Here is a 23,774-nt window from a genome sequence, read left to right as displayed (position 1 = left end):
AAAGTCTATAAGAGATTCTATAAACATCTACCTTTTAAAGTGTTCATTGTACTGTGGCAGGCTATCCTAATCACTAAGTCATAAAACCTCCAGAGCTGTACTGTGCAAGACAGTAGGCACAGCCATATTAAAATTTATTAAAAATTAACATTAAAAATAAAAATGTGGGTCCTTGGTGGACTAGCCACATTTTAAGTGTTAGGCAGCCACATGTGATTAGTGGCAACCAAAATGGACCCTGTGGACATTGAATATTTCCATCATCATAGAAAGTTTTATTGGAGAATATTGCTTTAGAATATGCCAGAATCAAAGAATATTTTCCTCAAAAACAGCAATTTCTCTGTGTTCCTTAGTGTGAAATCCCCCTTCAATAAACAGAGAGTCAAATCAGGCTTTTTAGTGTGTGTGGTATATAGCTTATCAGTACCTCCTCACGTTTTGGCAAATCATATTTGTGGTATATACTCAGTATACTCAAATGCTATAAATACTTTACAGTGGATAGATCTCAACTTTAGATGTAAAGAATACAGTGATCCCTACCCTTCATTTCATACTCTATTCTGCCCAAGTATTCATTTCTATCACTTGAGTCATAAAGAATGTTGATTTAATCACTTCTATTATTAATATACCCTCAAGTGAAAAGTATCTATGGGCTCCTATGTTTATGCATACTTTATCTCTAATATTATTACAGTACTCAATACACACCTTATCTTGATGGTGTAACAGATTCATATATTGTGCAGAGGTTACTATGAATTATTAAAAATAACATGCTGAATAGGACTTTGGGAGTCTGTACAGATTATCAGTGAATTGTTATTTATTGTGGCTTTGTACTGCTTGCTGACAGGTATGACCGGTTTAAAACTGCTAAAGTTATTGGATAAATGATAGCCTCTAGAAAATATTGTGATTTTGGAAGTTCCATTTATAGTTCCATTGAATATTGACCTAAGAGGCACTGTGATGTGTTAGGAAGAAGTGGGCATGGTTTAGACAGGCCCAGGTTAAATGCCAAATCTGGCATGTTACTAGCTATTGGATCTTGGGCAAACTGACCTAAGAGGTTTTGTTTTGTTTTTGTAAAATGGAGACAATAGTAGTTTTTTGCAAGTTGTTAGGGATGAATAACTACATATATAAAGATCCTGGCACACAGCAGGTCCATAGTAAGTGTAGCTATATAATAGAGCTACTAAGCAGGTAAGAATAAAATTTAATAGACTTTGAATCAGAACAGATGAGGATTAAAAGAGACAGAAGAAATATTTTTGAAGAAAATGACCACTTACGAAGTATAACCACTGAAACGTGGAGAACACAATATACTGTTTATTTTTGAGGACATTAAAGAATTTATCCACTCTTATGCTGATATTCCTACAACATATATATAACCTTACTTGTTAAAGTTTATAGACTACCTAATAATCTTACTGCCTTAATATTGTTAAAAAGGAGTTGATCAGTGATTAAGATTAGCATGTATGCACCACCACTGGATGTCATAAAGCAAATAACATATCTTTTTTTTTTTTTTTTTTTTTTAAGTAATCTCTATGCCCAACATGGGGCTTGAACTCACAACCCTGAGATCAAGAGTCACATGCCCTACTGACTAAACCAGCGAGGCACTTCTAAAATTAAATAGTACAGAAATACAGGCAAACAAAGTGGTTTCATCTTGAAAATATTCAAAAACTGCCATTATTGCAGACTTAGAATGCATCAGTCTAAGGCTTGTCATATTTTATCTCCTTACAAATAGAGAAACTGGGTTTTGTGGATAATAAATAACAGAACTAGGATTTAAATCCAGTTCAGTCTGATTCCAAAGCCCATACTTCTCCCATGGCAACGTTAGCTATTAACAATTTTTTTTCAGTAGATGGAAAAGTAGAGTCTTCAAAATAAGAATCTTTAGCAATTTCTGATTTATAAAAATGACAGGTTGTAGGATGATTTCTCTCTCTCAACAGCAAGAAAGGACTGAAAATATTTAGATTACATAAGTAATTATAACAGTTAAGATCACGGACTCTAAAGTCAGACTCCGGCTTTACCAAGTATCAAGTGACTCTGGGGTAAGCCCCTTCACCCCACCCCCCCACAGCCATAGAACTGCCATGAAGATTAAGTGAGAGAATATATGTATAGTTCTTAGCACAGTGCCTAGCACTCAGTAATTGTTCAATTATTCTTTTATTATTTTCATTACAAAAGTCTTACATCTGAATGAATATTCTATGTGGAAACTGAACCTAGTAATTATTGTCACAAAAGGTTAATAGGACTTTAAGACCGGTATTATTTGCCTCTTGGACAACACCACATACACCCGCCAAATTTTCAAGTTCAAAATACTAAAAACAGGATATAATTTGGCTGCTTATAATTTCAGGCTAGCCTAGTGATATATAAATATGATTAAGAATCTGTTTTAAAAACATAGCAAACAAATATATAGCTTCTGTTGTATGTTGAAGGAAACGGACTTCCTCTTGGCACTTACACATAATATTTAGGTCATGTATAAAACAACTATCTTCTGAGGAGCTATAACGTGTTCTTTCAGATCATTTCAAAGCCTGGGAAGGGGAGCAAAGTTTAAAATAACTTTTAAAGAGGGACACCAAGTTCAAGGGGTTACCTAAAACAATGGTTAAATTTTGATAATTTATCCCATTTGAAGATTCAATGAAATAGATTTGACATCAAAATACTATCCCATTTACATGTGGCGAAACAGATTTTGTGAATTAAGAGCAAAACTGGAATTAGAATGAAGATTAGATGCAGCAGCATCACTTTACCTAGATTATCTCTTATTTTGATGGCATAAAAATATTTGAATCTTATTACTAATTTTCATTATTTAAATAGGAACCTATATAAATTGAAAGGAACCTATAGGTAATGGGTATGTATGCAGAGATATATGTATATTTATGTGTATATGTGCCTATATGCATAATAGAGAAAAACACCAACCCTCTCAAATTTCTTAAAGAAGAAAGAAAAGAATGTGATGTTAGGGGAAAATATCTAGATTTTTGAACTACCTTTGTAACCTGGTCAAGAAAAGGAGTAATCGAATCTTAAAGTTTAAAGTCAAAGGAAAGCTGTTCATGAATATGAAAAAACTTAAAAAGGAGGTCACTGCAAAACTTTTGATATTTTCCACACACATGCCTGACAAAGATAAAGGGATTTTTTTCCTGTAATTTTTTTTTAAATAAAGGACAAGAAAAATCTAATAATAGTTTAATGTAGTTATGGAAGATCAACAAAGTGTGACATCACAATATCTCCTTCAATGACCTTAGGGATAAAAATAATTTCCCTTAAGTATCAGTCTACTGTCACAGAGCCCATTTTGAGAAAATACAGTTATGAAATTTATGGATCAACTATGATACACCAAAAATGTTTTTTCATATTTATTTAAATAATATTAAAAATCATCCGGAAAAGAAATTTTTTTTTTGGACTTCAAACAGTTGGTACATTAGTGTTAACCAGAAAGCAGGTTTTAGATAATCCTGAACCAAGTTAAATAAAGTTAAAAAATAGTATTTTTCCACCCTAGTCCACTGAATAGAATTATATTATAGGGTTAGAAAGAACAGGTTATATTCATTATATGATTATCATACTGGCATTTCTTTAAAATTTACTTTCAAATTATTGCATGTTATTGATTAGCACTATTTTATATACCTGGACTATGCACAGGAGAATCTAAAGTTGATTCTCAATTGCAATTATGAATGCATTTCTTCAGCGTGACAATTACATTTTATCATTATGCTAAAAAAGTAAAAATGAATCTAAAAAACTTCACAGTATTAGGTATTTTTTGCAAACCATCAGTAACATCCCTATTGCTATGATATGGTTCTTTCATTTCTTCTTTCTCCCACTTTGACTTATAACTTTAAAGGGAATTCTATCTGTATGGAGTGGTTTATGGTAGGAAAATAAAAATCTGAGATGACCGAAAGAAAAAGAGAATCATTCTTCAGATATCATGTTTTTGCTACTATAGAAGGAGCAAATATTTCGCTTTTATAGTATTGTATTGAGAACCACTCTGATAAAAATTAATGTCTGCAAAAAACCCACCAAAAATGTAGTCAGTAATACTAAAACAAGTTATTTACAGATAAAAATACTCTTTTAAAACTTAGAATGCATGTTTTTATAAGGATGACTCCTACAGGCAAAGACAACGTAAAAAAATTAACTGAAAATAATTTGTAGAATAGTATTTTTTGTTTTTTGTTTTTTTTTTGTAGAATAGTATTATGTTAAAATTCACATCCTTATTACAATTGAGATAACAAAAATTTAATAAAGTAGTAAAATACATAAAAAAAATGAAGCCAAAAGAACCCTGACTTGGTTGCTGTGTCTCAGAAAGTGAGAATACACTTCCCATATTAAATATCTGGCCAAATGTGCAGGATAGTATGCACAATATGAGAATATTAAGAAGGATTCCAGTTGGTAAACAACTACAAAATGAAAATTGATGGCTTTTATAAATCTCAGGGGGCAAGTTAGTGTGAATATGGTCCTATTATCAATATATTTCAGTTGTGGAACTTACGATTCATTCAACTGTGTGATACATGAAAGTATCATTCATATCTATTTTAATAATGTAGCCTGCTGTTTTTCAGATACTTTTTACTGAAAAATGAAATTCCCAGTTGTACTTAACTAGTTTTTATTTTGTTCATTATTTTGGTTTTAGTATCTTTTTTTTTTTTTTTTTTTACCATCATTCTTAATGCCAAACTTAGTTATTTTAGATAGGGTTGACCCCGTGATGTAAATCTTAAGATTTTTTAATCTCTTTCAAAAGATTCAACCTAGTCTAGACAATTTTCCTCTTTGCTAGGTCTTTTACATTATGAAAGGGCTCTAAGTTTTTTGGAAAGAATTTTTATAATGGCCAATTAAATGATTACAGGAATGGAAAATTTTATCAACTGAAATCTCAATTGAGAATTAGTCTTTTTTCCCTTCCGAATAAACTAGGCCAGAAAAGGGCTACTATGCCTTTTAAATTTATTTAATATAATAAAGAAAACCTACATATCATAAAGAGAATTTGAAGGCTTCTTATGATGAATTTCAAGTATCTTTTTTCTTGTTCTTTTGAACACAATTAAAATAGTCATCTTTGTATTTCAGGTGCCTAGTACAGTGAAAGGCACACAGCAGAGGAAGTATCTGATGAGTTAAGATATCCAATAACAATGCAACACATTACAAAATACAAAGACACACCATTTCAGCTCAGTAGCACTATTTTTTTTTCATGCTGAGAAACAAAAAAGGTCAATACAATAGGTGTAACTAATTTCAACCAAGGGTTGCTTCTATTATTAGTTATTTTGATCCCAGAACCAGTGTTAGTGTTTCATGCAGACCTGGGTTAGTAAGTATAATTCTGGAAGAAATTTAGTGACAATTTCTGAAATGTTTAGTATGAATGAGGGCAGTGTTAAATTTGCTTATTGTCTGAGTTACAAGCTTAGTGCTTGCTAGTTTTTTAAAAAAAAGGAAATGGGGGAAGAACAAAGGGTGTTTTGGTTGACACTTTGTCTTACCTTCAGATAAACAGAACTGATATTTAATGATCTAAAGAGGGAAAATAAAATAAATGAAACAATCATAAGGAGTGCAAAGTATTACAGAATAGGAAGGCCATGAGTCATTTATTTCTTACTGATTTTTTCAAAATTAGTTTAATTGTAAAAATGCAGTACCCTCTTACAGGCTTTAAATAATATAAAATAATTTACTGTGCCAAGTACTTCTCAATCTAGACAGTTATTTAACTTTATTTGTAAACTGAGAGATAAGGCAATATTCTTAGCCATAAAATTTGATCCTCTAAAGGTGAGAGGGAATGCATGTTCAACTTGTGTTTCTTTTGCAGATACTTTAGTAATGATCCCATGAAACACAACAGTTATTGGCCAGTAGCTCGGATAAAATGTGGTGCATGTACTTTTACGAAGATTGTTGACTTCTAAAGGAACTGCTTTTAGGTAAAAGAAAGTATAAACTAAATTTATAGGCCAAATTCAACTCTTAAATAATGAAAAATGTATTTCAATGACTGGAATCTTTTACTCAAGCAAGTTTTCTATTATTTTAAGAGTTTGAACAAAAGGGTATTGCATTTCAAGTTCCAGTAATGACAAGTAACTAATACTTGTTTTTAATCTTACCGGCATCAGATGGTAAATGATGGTAGGGAGCTGGAGAAAAAACCTGTGCTGCAAAATCTTCAAATGTCGTTGGTTCTAAATGGTGCTGGACAATTGTTTGCAGGTATCGTGCTCTCTCTTCATAGCTGATTTACCTTCAGTTAAGGACGTAGTTAAATGCAGCTTACAGTGGAAAAGAACAGATCTTATCAAAAAGGACTACTCTGATTGCTAAGCTATTACTTCTTAATAAATGTAATTATTCACTACTCTTGCATATCATTTAAAAGTATGGCTTTTTAAGAGTAATAAAACCCCTACATTTTTAACACAAGTTTACTCTTCAGGTGATACCACTATATATGGCAGCTTAAGAGAGAGACATTTATTAGAAAACAATGATAATACTAAACTGTTGAAAGAAAGAAAGGTAACCATTTACTTGAGAAAAGGTTCAACTGCTATCAGGTCAGCCTAGGCTCATTTTTATCTTGTTAAATCGGCTTCAATCTGCAGATTCACTCTGAAAAGCCACACAATAAATACTAGAATCCTGCTTAAAAACGGTCTGAAATTGTATATTTTTCATTTGTGAAGACTTATTGTGAGAAATTCCTGCATATCTCCTTTTTCTAAAATCCTTGTATTTTCCCAACAATTGTTCTCATTTTGAATGGAAGACTACTGTTGCTGTAATCCGCGAATAACTCCATGCGGTTAAGAAAAATACATAGTTGAATCTGTATGTCAGGAAAAAATATCTAGTCAATTATAACACTGAAACAAGCAGGAACATTTGCAGAGAGTCCACAGGACTCCTAAATACTGTCTAACAAAGCATCTACAGGGCACTGACACTGACAGAAAAATACTGTACTTCTCTTTCACCACATTTTCTTCTCTGATATTATTGACAAGCAACCAGTACCTTGAAGTGTTGTTGCTTTTGAACAACCCACTCCAGGCTTCCTGTTTCAGCAGGCCTGATTGTGCTGTTAGCACAGAGAGGGCGAGAAAGAGAGAGAATATTTCTGTTGTTCACGAAAGCAACTATGGAAATGGCTGTCAAAATGTAGAGCAGCAGGCAGCAACATACAATTATCAGGAAAAACTCACATGCTGACTTCATGTCGTATAGTTCCTGAACTGAGAAATCAGTTAACCTTTCTTCTACAACTTTTAAAAGTTTTCCTGCTGTATCAGTGTGCTATATTGCTGGCTTTCCATAAGACATTTATATAACTATGAAGGCTAATAAAGATTTGCCTTATTGGTTTTTCTTTCTTCACTGAATTTTTTTTCCCCAAAACCCATTATAGTATGTTTTCCTCAAAATTCTTTATTCTTTTTTTAAAACTGCAATTCAATTACTATAGTTCTACAATTCTAGAAATTGTAGACCAAGCCTACAACCAAGACCAAGAAAAAAATTTGTAAGGAAGATAATTGAAAGTGATTAATTCAATGGGAGCTAACACAGCCACAGTTACACTTACAAAAGGTTATTGACTAAGAGGACAAAAGCTAAGAGTTAAAGGTAAGACTATAGTCACTAGTTACTTAGACTGTGAGGTCTTTTGCCCTCTAAATGACTTCAGTACTCTCTTCTTGTATTACAATTTATTTTATGCATGAAATATTTAAATCTGAATTCCAATTTCTTACAATCCATTATTTTCAATTCTGTACACTGGGACTGAACTTTGAAGAATTCTACTTCTCAGGAGAAGATGCTATATTAAAGTGATCAGTGGAAAGGATTTTATGGAAGAAACATATTTTTGAATGTTACCTTAGAAAAGTAATATAGCACACTTTTAAAAGGAGGTATATGGTTATAAGTGGAAGAGGATGAAACTGATGGTTCAATCTAAATAATACCACATATCTCACAACTTGTTGGAAAGTACTTTTTTCATTGGGGGAGATTCACAGCTGCCGAATTTTCTGCAGTTAATAGAGTCCTTTGATTCACAGCAGTGCCCCTTGTACAAAAAATACTGGCCTTTGTGTATTACCAGAAACTAATTTTCTATTTGGCTGAAAAGGGAAAAATGGGGTTATTGCTTCTCCCTCCTACAGAGCTTTTCATTATGCCTGATGCACTCAACTTCTAAGCTCTTCTGAGAAAAAAAATAACTGAAGAGGCAAGAGGTAGAAAAATGAGCTTGTTAGCACATTAGAAGTGAAGTATCTTGGTGGGCCCTAGAAATTCCCAGTGGTGTGTTAACTTATCACTCTATGCATGCTGGCACTGATAGTCTCCCAATTGATCACTCTCTTTTCGCACCAAAGGTGCTGCCAGGAAGCAAAGGCTGAAGGCCCACAGGAGAACAGTCTGCTATCAAAACAAGCTGTTTTTAAAAGTCTGCTTGAATGGGTAAAATGCTTCATGAAAAGTAGGGTGGAGACACCTACCTGCTTTCAAAATGCTCTACTTTCAGAAGGCCTATAAATGAAATATTTTACTTTATCTTATTATATTTGGAGTTTACACAAAAATTAGGCAGACAGAAAGAAAATGTTAATATTTCTAAAGCCAGGAGGATATTTCCAATGTAGTAAAATTTAATAACGGAATGAATATCTACATAAAATACATCTGGAGTATAATTCTATTTCACTCTTACAAAACTCTGAAGAAACTCAAATACAAAGCTATACAAAATAAAATTATCCAGCTATAATGTATTCATTTTGTGTAAAAACACATGATGTATTTAATTACAAAAAATATTATTAAGTAAAATGCTCTAAAACAATTTTTAAGAGTTCAAGTTTACGTGGTAGAGTCAGTGAATGGTTGAATTTAAATGAAAAACTAGCACTTATCACAAATTAGGCAAGTTAATGTCTGAAAGCTTCCTTTTGGGGGGGTTATCTTCAGAAAACACTGTTAGCTTAGTAAATAATTATAGTCTATGGTAACTCACCTTCTAAAAGCTAAATATTCTTTATAATTTTTCAAGTTTGATGTAGCCAAACATCGACACAAACCAACCTAATTTATAGTACTTACATTTCTCACCCCTTTAGGAAACATACATTAAAGAGATATAAGGAGCTCTATTTAAGCCACAGCTGAGTCCATAACAGGATGTTCTGTGATTGAGATGATGATAAAGTTAGTTAAAAACAGTGCTGTCAGCATCTGCAATGGTAACCATAATCCAAAATGGTTATTTCGTATATCTCCTCATAATAGATGAGACACTTATTCCTTAAAAGGCAACTCTCTAGGGAAGAGTTATTAGTACCTATAAATTGAGTGGCATACACAAACTTGATCGCTAGCAACAACAGGATAGCTCAAGCTATATTCCTACTGTGAGTGCATGTTGCCATTGGCATTGAAATTAAAAAAAAAAAAACTGAAATGGGTGAGATAATAGGGAATGGTAAACGAATTCAAAGCAAAATTTAAAGTACAAGTCTAAGTTGAAATACAGTTTTTGTTGTAAATTTAAAACAACTCAAGCCAAAACTAGCTAATAAAACACCATTTGATGAGGGAGACTTTTAGCTGGTAGGAATCTTTAATACAGAACTAGCCAATCAAAAGAAATAACACACAGGTGCTGCAATCATAGCAATATAATTATCCACTAATCCTCCTTCCTTCTACTTTCTGCAAAAGCAGAAAAGGAGGAAAGGAATATTGCTATTCCAAAAATAATAAAGGGAACTAAACATTTTCTGTAGTATAAATACTTTAAATCTACTTGGTGCTTCATTAATATTACTATTCATTTTAAGTAACTACTTTTGATTTTAAACTTATATGAAGGGCAGCCCCAGGGGCTCAGCAGTTTAGAGCCGCCTTCAGTCCAGGGCGTGATCCTGGAGACCCAGGATCGAGTCCCACGTCAGGCTCCCTGTATGGAGCCTGCTTCTCCCTCTGCCTCTCTGTGTGTCTCTCATGAATAAATAAATAAAATCTTAAAAAAATAACTTATATGAAATTACTTATGGCCCTCTGTCACTGTGTCAAGACCAGATGTCAAGAAACTGGGGTTCAATTTCAACCTAGTCCTGGAAAGAGAAGTATGAATTCTCTCTGCTGCAGTTTATCTGTATGTTAAATGGGGATACCGCCACCTGCTTCTATTTATGTAATAGGGATGCTAAAGATAAAGGATATAAATATAGGGTAACCCAAAAGTCTGCCTACATCTGTGCTAAACATAGTTTTTCTGACTTTTGGTTCAAGTCTTTGTAAATTGCAGGTGCTGTCTCCCTGAGGGCAATTTTCAATGTCTGATTAAGGAATATACCTGTATTCATGCCCAAGAACTCTGGTAATATTTCTTGTTTGTGATGTGTACAGAGGGACTTTTGACTTATTCCAATGAGAGGAAAAGGATTTCTCGTGAGAAAAAGACAGTATGAAGAAAAGCTACTACAGAAGGATTATTTAGTACACTTTTCAATTTTACTAATGCGTAGGGAAGATATATACAAGGTAGATTTGGTTTTAAAGAAGCAACGACCTTTCATTTTCTACAATAATTTTCTTAACAACTGAATGTGATTTTGAACTGTTTTTACTTGAAATTAGAAAGGGCAAAACTTTCAGTTCTGTGATCACTAATTCCATGGCATGCCCAGTAGGTTCTTTAAACATTTAGCTCAGCTGTAATTTGTAACTAGTCTCAAAAAAAAAAAAAAAAATGCAGGAGTGTGACTGTGTGTGTGTGTGTGTGTGTGTGTGTGTGTGTGTAAAGTGTACACAGCAAGAATGAGTATGAAGTACTTTTCACAAAAAGGAATTATGGAAATTGTAATTTTAAGCGTATGTCTGAGACCTATCACTGCTTAATTTCCTCGAGTTCAGATTTAATGTTTTCTTTCCTAAATAAGAAAAAAAATATTGGCTTTTTAAAGTAAAGGCAAAGTATGAAGTGTTTATATCTATGCTCATTATCATAGCCTCAGAGATTTTTAGGCGCATTCTGAAATTCCTAAATTAGTAAGCACTTGCCTGCACTCACATTTTCTGTGGCTTCTTTGCTGTTTTAATACTTAGGGATTTTATCTCCCTTCTCTGTACAGAAGATTCCAAGAACAGTAACTGTAGGAAGAGGGAGGAGAGTTCTGCCTACTGACTTAAAATTTGGAAAGCACTACTTACAATATATATCAAGTTTGTAGTTGGTGGGAGTTTTCACATCATAGAACTCAACAAATGCCACAAATCAGGGCCTCCCCCTGCCCTCAGCGTCAATTGTTAAATACCAAGTGTGTTGTGTCTTTTTCTTTGTGTTTGTTCTCCTAATAAACTAGTGGGGAGACTAATGTTACAGGGGCAGAGACCATGTCCTTCTTATTTTTACATATCCTGCACCTAACACAAGGCCCAGAAGTACTCAATGACTGTTTACAAAATTATAGAAGAAATAAATAAAGCTGGTCTGATATTTGATACACTGGTATATACAGACAACCCCCTTCCTGTAATCCCAATTTGGCTCTCTAGAAAGCAAAAACCCTTTGGGGCCAATATAGTTGGGACTTTTCTAAGATTGGGTTTAGAGACAGAGTTTGAATCCTCCTGTGAGTTTGGTTCCATCCCTACCCTTGATCTTGCTCACCTTTGGAAGAAGAAAAAGTGAACGAAACACAATGTATTTATACATAAGGTGTAATAATAAGAAAAAAGAAGACTAATAACTTTTCAAAAAAATCGTAATTGCCTAAAGAAGAAATTCTATAACTCTTCAAAGTAATTACAACTGATTACAATTTAGCATGGAAATATTTTGTCCCACTGGTTGGGACAATTTTTTAAATTTAAAGAAATCTTTGAAGTTTTCATAAATTCTATAGTGGTATGAAGCAAGAAATTTAGTTAATAAACTAATTCTATTCATATTTAAATGGCCATCTATAAAGAAAGAAAGGGGAAAAAATGTCAAGAAATTCTCTGTAGATAAAAATCAGATGAAGTTTAATTTCAAAACTATTTTAGGCAGATCTCCAAAACTGCTCTGGTACACTATAAGAATAGATGTAGCAATACTCTTGAAAAATAATATTCAGAAATTTATTAAGGTTTTTAAAAAGACTATCTTGAGAGGGTTTATCCCAGGGCATCATTTACTGAGATTATTTTAGGACAGTCTGAACTAAAGGAAGGATATAACAATCATCTTACCAACATTACTTTCAGGAAACTTAGCAAAATCAGCAAAATGTTTATTCGGCAAGAAGTCTTGCCTGGATGGAGAATACAGAGATTTGTTCAGAAAAACAAAGCTGCTGATCTGTAGAGTTGGCACTAGAACATTGGTCATTTAATAGTCCAGCGCTCTTTCTATATCCAATCTCAATGATTTGAGTTTTGTGTGGAGAAAAGAGGCATTTTAGTTAGTTCTAGGATGGCCAACACAATGATGATTAGTTTAAATTTGAAGATTGCAATTTTTGAAAAATGTTTGTTTATATACCAGAATATCATATATAATACAGAAAAAACCCTTAGCATGCTCTAATTAAAATGAGAAAATAAACTACCTTTGGCTTTTTAGTTCTAAAACGCCTTGACATATCTTCAAATATTCTGAAGCAATGTCATTACACAGGGTCTTGGAGAAATAATTGAAAATAAGAACTTACTGAGATATAGGATATACGTAAATATATTTTCCAATTACATCTCTAGAATTACATGGCTATTAATAGTCATATTTTCTTGAATATCCAGGGCAATTAAGTACCCCATGGACTAATAGGCACTGTTCAACCATAAGATGAAAGTAAACTATACTTGCTTACATTAACAAGATCTGGTAAATACTCCATCACTTCTTTCCTAGAGTAGCGAATTTCTTCAAGACACATGCAGTGTAGCTCAGTGAAAATTTCCTCTAAGTAAATGGAATGAATCTAGGTATTAACATTGTTTATTTTTATTACGTTAATAGAAATTCTTCTGAAAGTCTGCAACAGGTTCTAACAAATTGTGTATGACTTTTATGATGTATTATACTAATGAAATTCTTTAGTAGTTGCTACTATCTATGCAATGAAGGAAAAGCTGTGATTTGTCAGAGTAGACAAAGCTGGGCTTTAATCCATCCTTTTAACCATACTGCCAAGTCTATATTGTTTTCACTGCGTCTCAATTAGGAGACAGGCAGGACACCTGGTACTTCTTTATCTAAGTCCCATGGGCTGCCAGATGACTCAAAATCCATAACAGGTGCTAAGGCAGTGTGAGGATAGTCCTATTATTGAAAGCTGGAGTTGAATAAAATTTGGACCATATATAATTGCTCATAAATCAGTCAATTACTAAATGAAAACATTAAGTAAAAAGTTGATAAGCCCAATTCTACCAAAGTTCATGTAAATACATTTAAAAAGATTAACCTTAAATAAATAGGATTAAAAATTTAAACCTCCCTAAAGGTTCTGAAAATCTTTCCTGATTTAATAATCCAATAATCACTGGTGGTTTCTAAAAAGGACTAACATGATTATGAAATATGTATATTCCACTTTCATGAAAGTTCTTTGAGTAAAATATCTAAAAGAAAAACTGAGTTACCTAGATTTCAAATTTAATGACATTAAAATTATAGATTCTCATTCTTGGTAAGATGTACTTGAAAATATTAAGTAATAACAAGACTTTAACCATCAACAGAGAACTGCTTCAGAATCACATGTATTAGACTAAGAGTTTAAAATAAACACTGGAGGATGACTAGAAACATTTTGTATTGTTTCTTCTGGGAACAAAAATTTCAGTACATTAAAGTTGAGGAAATGAATGCATGTGTTTGAACTAAACACTGAACTTGGATTCTTGTTAGAAGACTGCAAAAAAGGAAAAAAATAAGTGAAATTTTACAGTGTACAATTACTTATGTGTTATCTCTACCTAAATGTGTACTAACTTAATTAAGATTTTGTTTAAATGCTATAATTATCAGGAGTACAGAAAAAGTGATTTATTATCATGGTATGTAGTTACAAAGTACAACAAACTGTCATTTAAGACTGTGTCATAGAATCTATGATAAACAGTATATTGGCTTAAACTAATGCACTATATGCCCCTAGGGAATGATGGGCTTAGAGACTGGACTTTAACAACAAAATCTACCCATTAATCTTGACTTAAATATAATCTATTCTGCAGTAAAAGGAAGAACGGGCATTCAATGAATTACTGTTTTTGAAATACTGCACTGGTGCCCATTTACTAAAAGCATTTAAGGGGACATGAGGAGATGGACGACTAGTAAATTTTACAGACTGTTACTATTTCACAAACATGCATTTGATTTTTCACTAACTTAGCAAGACTATCCCATTTAAAAAAATTATAAATAAAAGGACATGTTGCAGAAATTATAATGTTGCAATATAATTTAGTCAACTTAGGTTCAGCTGAAAGAACCATCCATGGAAATATGCTGTAGGGTCAGGATCCTGGGGGCTGAAGTAAGCTGAAGTAGATCAGTGTTTCTTTGCATCAAAACCACCAAATGCTTGATTAGACTGAGCAGAAAAAGAAATGGGAAGGCCAGCAGTTTATACAAATACCACTGCATACAATGCTTCATAAAAAGGGAAGCAACCCTCACATTTTTAAATATACCTGAAATAGACTTCAAGGAGATGGAGAGAAAATCAGGAATGACTGAAATAGTTATGAGTTACTCATCTGAATGAATAAATCCAGTATTTAACCTTAAGATTTGCTAACTAGTTTATCTATAGGGGATTATTTTAGAACTTGCAATTGTTATGCATAATATTAATTTGCATTTCTATATTAATATAACTTGTAGGTATTCAGATATTTGGGAATTCTAAAAAAACATGGTTTAAAGGAAATAAGGCCAAATTTGTCTTTTATCTGAAATATGGATTGTGATGGTTTTAATCCATTTTTCCTTAAAGAATTTTGGTTAAGATTAAAAAATATATTTTCATCTAAATATAAAAAATATAAAGCAAAACCGACTTTTCCTCTATTTTAATCTTGTGGGTTTAAAATAAATAATGGCCATGTTAACAAGGAATTACTACAGGTGGTTGCTTAAATATATTTGCTTTTTTTTTATAGTAGGTATGTGCTAAATAAAAGTCAACACTCCTATCAAAAGAGTAAGTAAATGTAGAAACATCAGTTCTACAACAGCTATTTTTGCTCCTTCTCTATTCTGAACAGCAATTAGTAAAGCAACCCCTTCCCCTCCTCCCTAGTGCTGTCAAGCTGTTCAGAGCAGTTTGCAACTCAACAATGGTACCATTGTGAATGCTCTCTGGGCTTCCTTCCCACAGAGAGTTAAATGGGCAGTTCCTGCTGCCCATGATTGGTGTCCAGTGAAATAATACTCAAGAGCCAGGTTTTATCAGCTTCACGCCAAAGAAGTGAAGCCAGGGAACCCAAGCCTTCATATCATACTGGACCATATGCCAACCCTGATGGCCCCAAAGGTTTATCACTATGAATCAGGATCCATCATGTCCCTTGTGAAATTTCACTTCACATACCTTATGTGAAATGCAAAGCTTCACTAAAAACCGAACCTTCTTTACAATTGGCATGAACAGATGGACGGTAACAGTGGTTTGGCAAGCAAAAGTTAAGATTTAAATAGGCTGTATTCTAGTGTTTGAGAGGAAAAGCAGTTAGAAGAAAATGGGGGAGAGATTTGTGACCCATAGTTTAATTTTAATTCCATTATTGAGTTATTAAAAATTCAATGGCAAACCCCTTATGTTTAGTAAAAGGGAAAGAAAGGATTAAAAGCACTGCAATTCCTATGTCAAACAAGGTTAGAGACTAATTTCAGCTTTATATCCTTCATTCTTTGCACTCTGAAATCCGCAAATAGCATCTAAATCTACTGCTGTTTTTATATTTAAACAAAGACTAGAATAAAACTTGTACAGTATGTACTAGGTGTAGGGAAGGATAATGTGAACATACCAGTGCACCTTCATCACTAATATTAAAAAAGTAAGGGTTTAACAGAGAAAAAAAAAGTCCCTGTTCTATCACAGGTGAAAATTTAATAAAGATGGAAGCAGAGAAACTTCATTCTGTAATTTTTAAAGACAGTTTGCCCAATACCTGATAGAGTTCTCTACTTCCTTGTACAGTATGCACTATGATATGATCCAACTGTTAAGACTGGTATATGTGGACCATACTGCCACACTGGACTTGATACAACAGGTTAAGATGGTGGTAGTCCTTTCTTTTCCTTTGCTATTTTTGCCATGAAGACAATATACTATACAAATAGGATAAAAAAATCCTCATTTATCAGTAACATAAAAAAGCATAATAATGTGTAAAAGCACAATATGATATAAAAGTACTTTAGAGGAAAAGTGTAAAGAAGGTTTGTATGCAAGAATGTGAGTCTATCATAAGACTTGAGATTATGAAAATCTCAAATGCTCTGGCAAATATATGTAAATATTATCAAACACTTAAAAAACTTTTTTTTTAAAAATTTTCATTTATTTATGATAGTCACAGAGAGAGAGAGAGAGAGGCAGAGACACAGGCAGAGGGAGAAGCAGGCTCCATGCACCGGGAGCCTGACGTGGGATTCGATCCCGGGTCTCCAGGATCGCGCCCTGGGCCAAAGGCAGGCGCTAAACCACTGCGCCACCCAGGGATCCCAAAACTTCTAAGTCTTATTAAGAAAAATACTACTAGCTATTACTGTAATTAGCTTGGAAATTACTCTATGACTAAGCATAAAAATATTTTATTTAATCTATAAACCAACTCATTTTAGAAAAGGAAAATACGTTCAAGCTGCTCTGCTATTCAAGAAGCAAAAATTATATAAAAGCAGGAGGAACTGTCACCTTAGACACTGGCTGTTATATTATTGGTAGTAACATTAGAAAACCAAGTTTATGTTTTGTTTTTCTGCTTCACTGCGTTATCTGGTTTGGACTTCATCTGCTATTACTCTTCCCTTTGCTTTATACCACCCAATACTGAGGACCTCCTTGTATTTCTTTTGTTTTTCTCCTCCTTGTATTTTTTAGTCACATTACACTTTCATCTTTTCATGCTTCCTTGGTAAAACTATTCCTAATTTCCTCCTCCCCACTATTCTCTCCCACTGTAATAAAATTAATCACGTTTACCATCCTACTTTGTAGATATCACCACTGCTGGACTCTTCACCAGAGGGCACTTCATTTACTCAATACTCACTCATTCACACATTCACCCATACCCATCCAGAGTATAAGCCCCATGAAAGTAGTGACTATCTTTCTATCCCTAGTTTTTCTTCCACAGTGTCTCCTATATAGCAGGTAGTCAAGAAATATTTGTGAATAAATGAAAGATCCCAAAGTGCTTAGCGACCTTTGTTTTGGGTGAAGAAATAAATAATAGACTTTTATTTATTTTTACATGAACAAGTTTGAATGCAACTCAACTTCTATTGAGATAGCCACTTTGTCCCTTTTATATAGACTTATTTTATAGATTTTATTCCTTTATTTCTGAGAGGATCTTAAACATACTTATTTTAAGGTCATTTTGATGTTCAATATAGCTTTTTAAAATACTTAAATCTGTCATTGGTGCATTATGTGTTCTTGTTAGAGAATAAAAATTGAAAATATCTCTAGAATTAATATAATGAAATAGAAAAAGAAGCTGGTCATATCCTGAAGTCATTTTTGTGAGCTCCCATTATTTAAATATAGCAAAAGTAATTATTATTGGTCTATATTAGTAAAGTGATCATCTCTAGAGAATATTAGAAGATGCCATTTTCAGACATTGGTATAATTCTATAGAATAAACTTCATTATTATCAAAACTTTATTACATATCAGAGAGACTTATATTTATTGCCTTTATATCTTTTTTTTTTTTTTAAGATTTTATTTATTTATTCATGAGAGACACAGAGAGAGGCAGAGACACAGCCAGAGGGAGAAACAGGCTCCATGCTCCTGACGTGGGTCTCCAGGATCACACCCTGGGCTGAAGGCGGTGCTAAACCGCTGAGCCACCTGGGCTGCCCCCTTTATATCCTTTTTAAAGGCAAAGGCAGATTTGCTAGACCAAAATTAACATCTTGAAAGGTATGCAATAAAATATTCCCACAATCATTTTAAGGAAATCTCTCAAAATACCAATAACATCATCAATTGGCATATATTGCCATTTTTAAAAAAGAACAGCTGAATAAAAGAATATATTAGAGTCACAACAGAAGTGTTTTACATATCCAGGGTCCCTGTTTAAATAATTACTCTGTGTGCATAGACTATAAGGTTTAGGCCAGGGGAGGGGGATGTTTAAACACAAGCTTTTGAAAACAACAACAACAACAACAACACTTTATTTTTTTTTTTTAAGGAATCCAACTTGGTTTCCTTTTTTTTTTTTTTTTAATTTATTTATGATAGTCACACAGAGAGAGAGAGAGAGAGAGAGAGAGGCAGAGACATAGGCAGAGAGAAGCAGGCTCCATGCACCGGGAGCCCGATGTGGGATTCCATCCTGGGTCTCCAGGATCACGCCCTGGGCCAAAGGCAGGCGCCAAACCGCTGCGCCACCCAGGGATCCCAACAACAACACTTTAAATAGTGATGTCCACCTCTTTAACACAGAAGACCGAAATGCTCCCATTACAGAGCACATTGTTCAGTAAATAAGAACGTTTGTCTGCTCTTAGAGAGGTCCCACCACAATGGTTAATATCAAAGGCACAAGGGCTGCAAGCATTTCAAAAGTCACAAAGCCTGGATAACTTAGTTGATAAGACATTTAATGTAAAGAATTCTCTTCTTTTGAAGTATGAATGACCATAATTGTAAATCTTAGAGCTTGTAACAAATAACCAATTTGTCCATGAAGTTTAAGACTTTCACTTAGAAAAAAAAAAAAAAGACTTTCACTTAGAAAGTATGTAGAAAGAATGGGACTTAAGATATTGAGAGCTCCTAATGGGAATCACTGATGTAGGGGGTGCAAAGGTTCAAGAAGTAAAACTGAGGACCTTAGCAGTATGTAGACTCCCATAGCTGCCCCTCCCAGCTCTCCTAAGGCCTTCCTTGCCATTCAGCAGGAAGTGTAAGCCTTCAGGACTATAGCCACTGCTGCCTCCGTCCTTAGGGAGTGGAGGCGGGGGACACTAAATTGTACTCTTCCTAAGACAACATCTGTCACTTCATGAAGACACAGGTGTCTTGGCTCACTTTTCTCCTTGACAGATCCTGCCTGTCCCCTCCCTCCACCTCCCCCCACTCCCCAAGAAGTGGAGGGAAAAACCTCATCGACTATTGATCTCTGAAAATTATTTTCATTAAACTGTAATGATCTCTTAATAAAAATATAATGATGAATCAGTCAAAATACAACACCTTTGTGTGTATGCTATTCTGGCTTATTCATGTATCAGAGGCAGTTTCTACTGTTCTTAGGTTTCCTTTTCTTTCTATCCAGCATGCTCTTATATTTGTAGCCTAGACTAATACAAATTACCAATTATAACAACAACAAGCAACTTATTTTTAAAAGTATATTGGGAAATGAACAGAAATTTTGTTAAAAAAGAAAAATGAAAAATGGTTAATCCATCTACCCATGAATCCATCTACCCTGTCCTGTACTACTTAAAACAAATTGCTAGCCACTTATCGCTGTGCTAGAAGTTACTACAACCAGGATAAGGCTTATTAATATGTGTGCACACAATAAGCCCTATAACAAAATGTTATAAGACAGTGTGTTCCTTAGTGAAGGACACTTTTCTTTTTTTTAATACAAAGTTTGGGTCATGCAGAATGAGTATGTTAGGTGAAAGATAGTAGAAGGGCATTCTTGGGGCAAAAACAAAAAGAGACGGGCATTCAGGGATGATAAATATGGTCTAGCTAGGCAAATAAAGGGTGTCAGTGTGATGGGAGATGAGAGCAAGGTTGAGGGGCAGAGCTGGAAGGAGTACAGGTATGTTTGACAAATGCAATAAGAAATAGGAGGCTTGGAGGGTTAAGCTATTAAGAACTGCTTGCATGTAGTTAAAGAATTCACATAAGAATTTCAATACACAGTCAAGAGTTATCACAAGTCTCTTAGCATACTTAACGTTTGTATTTTAGAGAAATACTTCCAATGCAGAGCGTAATAAATATCATCAACTATCAGGTTAACTACCAATTTTTGAGCTCTTGCTACATAACAGGCTGCTTAGTGCTTCATGTAGGTAATTTCATTTAATCCTTAAACAGTCTTAAATTTGGTGCTCTTTTTACAGATTAAATTAAAATTAGACAAAGAGTGACACAATAAGTGGTTCTGGACTTTGAAACCCAGGCTGATTTGCCAACAATCAGCTTCCACATTTTATTTTTTTAAAGATTTTTATTTATTTAAGAAAGAGGACTGAGCAACAGAGAGCACAAGTGAGGAGGAGAGCAGGGAGCTGTATGTGGGGCTGGATCTAGGACCCTGAGATCATGACCTGAACTGAAGGCAAGACCGCTTAACCAGCTGAGTCACCCAGGTGCCCCTGCTTCCACATTTTAAAATATAATTGATAAATTAAGGGCAGTCCATATTTATGAATATTATCTTCTGAAGAAATAATCTTCAAAAGACAATATACATAAAATTATGTAGTTTCTCAATAAACTCACTTTCTTCTAACACGAAATGGCAGCAATATTGATGGGCCTCCCTAAGAGGTTTTATAATGTTCTATCATAATGAATGGCAAACTACATTAGTGGAGCCAATCAATTACATTTCATTTCATTTTGGCTCTCATACTTTTGCAACAAGTTCTTTACATGCGAGTAGTAGAACTGTAGGGATAACAAACTGTGACTAATTGAAGAATGATCATTGACTTCTGGTAATTTGTCTGATAAAGTTAAACAGAAACCCAATTCTGGCATTTATAAAAAGGTCAAATCTAAACAGATTAGAACAAATCAAATAATATTGGATGGGTAGGAAAGAATATTAAACCTAGGAAGAACGTGTTTTTTAAAGATGCCATTGAATTTTGTAATATCCCCCATACTGTATATTTCAGAATATCACGTATATATTATATGTATACATACAAAGCCCCTAGATATAAATTACAAGAATTATAATAGACATATTGCATTCCATCTACTAAAATCTCACCCTCTGAGGACCACATTCTTCATTTTTCACTCCCAAAGTAATAACTTCTTCCTTAGAACTCCCAGAGCATTTTATCTATAACCCTACCATGTCACATTTTATCTTGTGTTATAATTATTAATTTGCATATTATTCTCCCCACTATTAAATTATAAGCTTATTGGAGAAAAAAATTGCCATCTACAGCTGTCTGTTGAAGAACATGCAGGTTGGGGAGCCAACACCCCATACATCCCCCAAATCTTTTAACTCCCCCAAACTTAACTACTAATAGCTTACTGCTGATCAGAGCCTTACTGATGACAGTTTATTAACACATACTTTGAATGTTACATGCATTTCATAATGTATTTTTTTTTGAGATTTATTTATTCATGAGGGAGAGAGAGGGAGAGAGAAGGAGAGAGAGAGAGGCAGAGAGAGAGAGAGAGAGGCAGAGAGAGAGAGAGAGGCAGAGACACAGGCAGAGGGAGAAGCAGGCTCCACGCAGGGAGCCTGATGCGGGAATTGATCCCAGGACTCCAGGATCACACCCTGGGCCGAAGGCAGGTGCTAAACCACTGAGCCACCCAGAGGATCCCCTCATATTGTATTCTTAAAATAAACTAGAAAAAAGAAACTATTAAAATCATAAGGAGGAAAAAATACATTTACAATACTATACAGTATTTTATCAAAAAAAGCCATAAATAAGTGGACCTGAAGCAGTTCAAACCTATGTTGTTCAAGGGTCAATTATGATTTGTCTCTACGTGTTTCTCAAATTTTTACCACCATCATAAAAGTGATCAGTAAATATTTTTGATAGATAATAGTAGAGTTTTATTTCTTGAGATGGTGGTGGTTAAATTGTAATTATTCACCATATACTACATTTAGAATAATGTACTTATTTCAAATTATATTTTATAGTACAAAAGGTTAAAAAGAAAAAAATGAAGAAAAATGGGATATGTGAGACAGTTAATTTTATGTCAACTTGGCTAGGTCATGGTATCCAGTTCTTAAACACCAGACTTTGTGTTGCTGTGAAGGTATTTCTTCAGACATGATTACCATTTAAAACCAAGACACTTTGAGTGAAGTAGATTATCCTCCATAATGTATGTGGGTAGGCCTCAACCAATCAGTTAAAGGCCCTAAGAGAAAAAACTGAGGTCCCACCGAAGCAAGGAATTCTACCTCCAGATGCTTTCTGACTCAGATTATAATATCAACTCTACCTAAGAACTCCTGCAGATTTCAGACTTGCCAGTCCCCACAAGCATGTGAGCTAATTCCTTAAAATTAATCTTTTTCTCTTTATGTATGTATATACCTACATCCTGTGATTCTGTTTCTCAACATGATTATATACTGTAACTTCTGAAAAATTTCTTTGTGTAATGAATCTGTTAAAAAATAGAAACAGTACATACATGATAGCATCATATTTAACATTTGTACAGTTGAAATGTCTCTAGGAGTGTAACAAAAAATTGCTTAAAATTTTTATTTAAGGTTTAGAGTTATGATAGCTAAGATCATGAAGTTAATATTATGAAATTGTTATTCTCATTGCAAAAAAAGCCCCCCCCAATCCAAAACCAACACCCCAACACACACACACACACACACACACACACACACACACACACACCAGGTAACTAACAAATGATGTCTAAGATCAACCTGAAATACCCCTCAGGTCCACTGGTTACCCAGAACCTGCCTAGAACCTGTCTATTCTTCCTCCCAGGCATTGCATTTCAATTCTAATTGCATGATCAAACCAACAAATTGGGCTCGAGACAAAAAAAAAAAAAAAAAAAAAAAAAAAAATCACCCAGCTGGCAAAGACCGAGGTTGCAAGAAAATGCTTTTCAAGTACAAGTAATGCAAGAAATGACAAGTGAAGTGAAGGAGAGGTTTCAAAGCTTGAAAGACAGTCATCAATACTGACAGATTACTGTAATTCTGGCTGCCAGCATGATCGATTTGGACAGCATATGACAATCAATATTGTCCTCATTTAGTGAACAACATTAGATTCATAGTTACAGAAGATGTTCCCAGGATAAAATTTAAACTGTATTTAATGATCATAAATAGCACAATTTATGCTGTGGAATCTTAGTGGGTACTTTTATTGGGCATAAAATAACTAACACAGCAGTACAATTATCTAAATATAAGTGAGTTTATTATATATTCTTTTATCCCTTTATTTCTCTTATGAGGATTAAAGTAGTAACTGGTGGTTTTCAAAGCCTACTTCTATTTCAATTTCTGTCGTAATTTCTGTTAAGTTCTATTGATCTGTTTTAGAACACATGATTTTTTTCCTTAATGGAAAGCTACCTGATTCCTCAAAAACATACATTTTAAGATATTTCTGATATGTATTT

At 33.8% G+C, this 23,774-nt stretch overlaps 1 protein-coding gene across 13 annotated transcripts in view; it reads right to left on the bottom strand.

Moving 5' to 3' along the window:
- Positions 1–23,774, bottom strand: part of RALGAPA1 (Ral GTPase activating protein catalytic subunit alpha 1) — a 247,220-nt gene that overhangs the window by 3,348 nt on the left and 220,098 nt on the right. For 10 of the 13 annotated variants that reach the window (XM_041758106.1, XM_041758107.1, XM_041758108.1 and 7 more), the window contains one exon: positions 6,261–6,385. In XM_041758106.1, coding sequence (XP_041614040.1) covers positions 6,261–6,385 — 125 coding nt within the window. Of the gene's footprint in view, positions 1–5,633; positions 5,665–6,260; positions 6,386–23,774 lie in introns of all 13 variants that reach the window. The other 3 variants (XM_041758110.1, XM_041758111.1, XM_041758112.1) reach the window with 1 other exon arrangement.

This window comes from Vulpes lagopus, chromosome 6 (assembly GCF_018345385.1).
Source record: "Vulpes lagopus strain Blue_001 chromosome 6, ASM1834538v1, whole genome shotgun sequence".
Classification (NCBI taxonomy): Eukaryota; Metazoa; Chordata; class Mammalia; order Carnivora; family Canidae; genus Vulpes; species Vulpes lagopus.
This window is presented reverse-complemented; position numbering and strand designations above follow the sequence as displayed.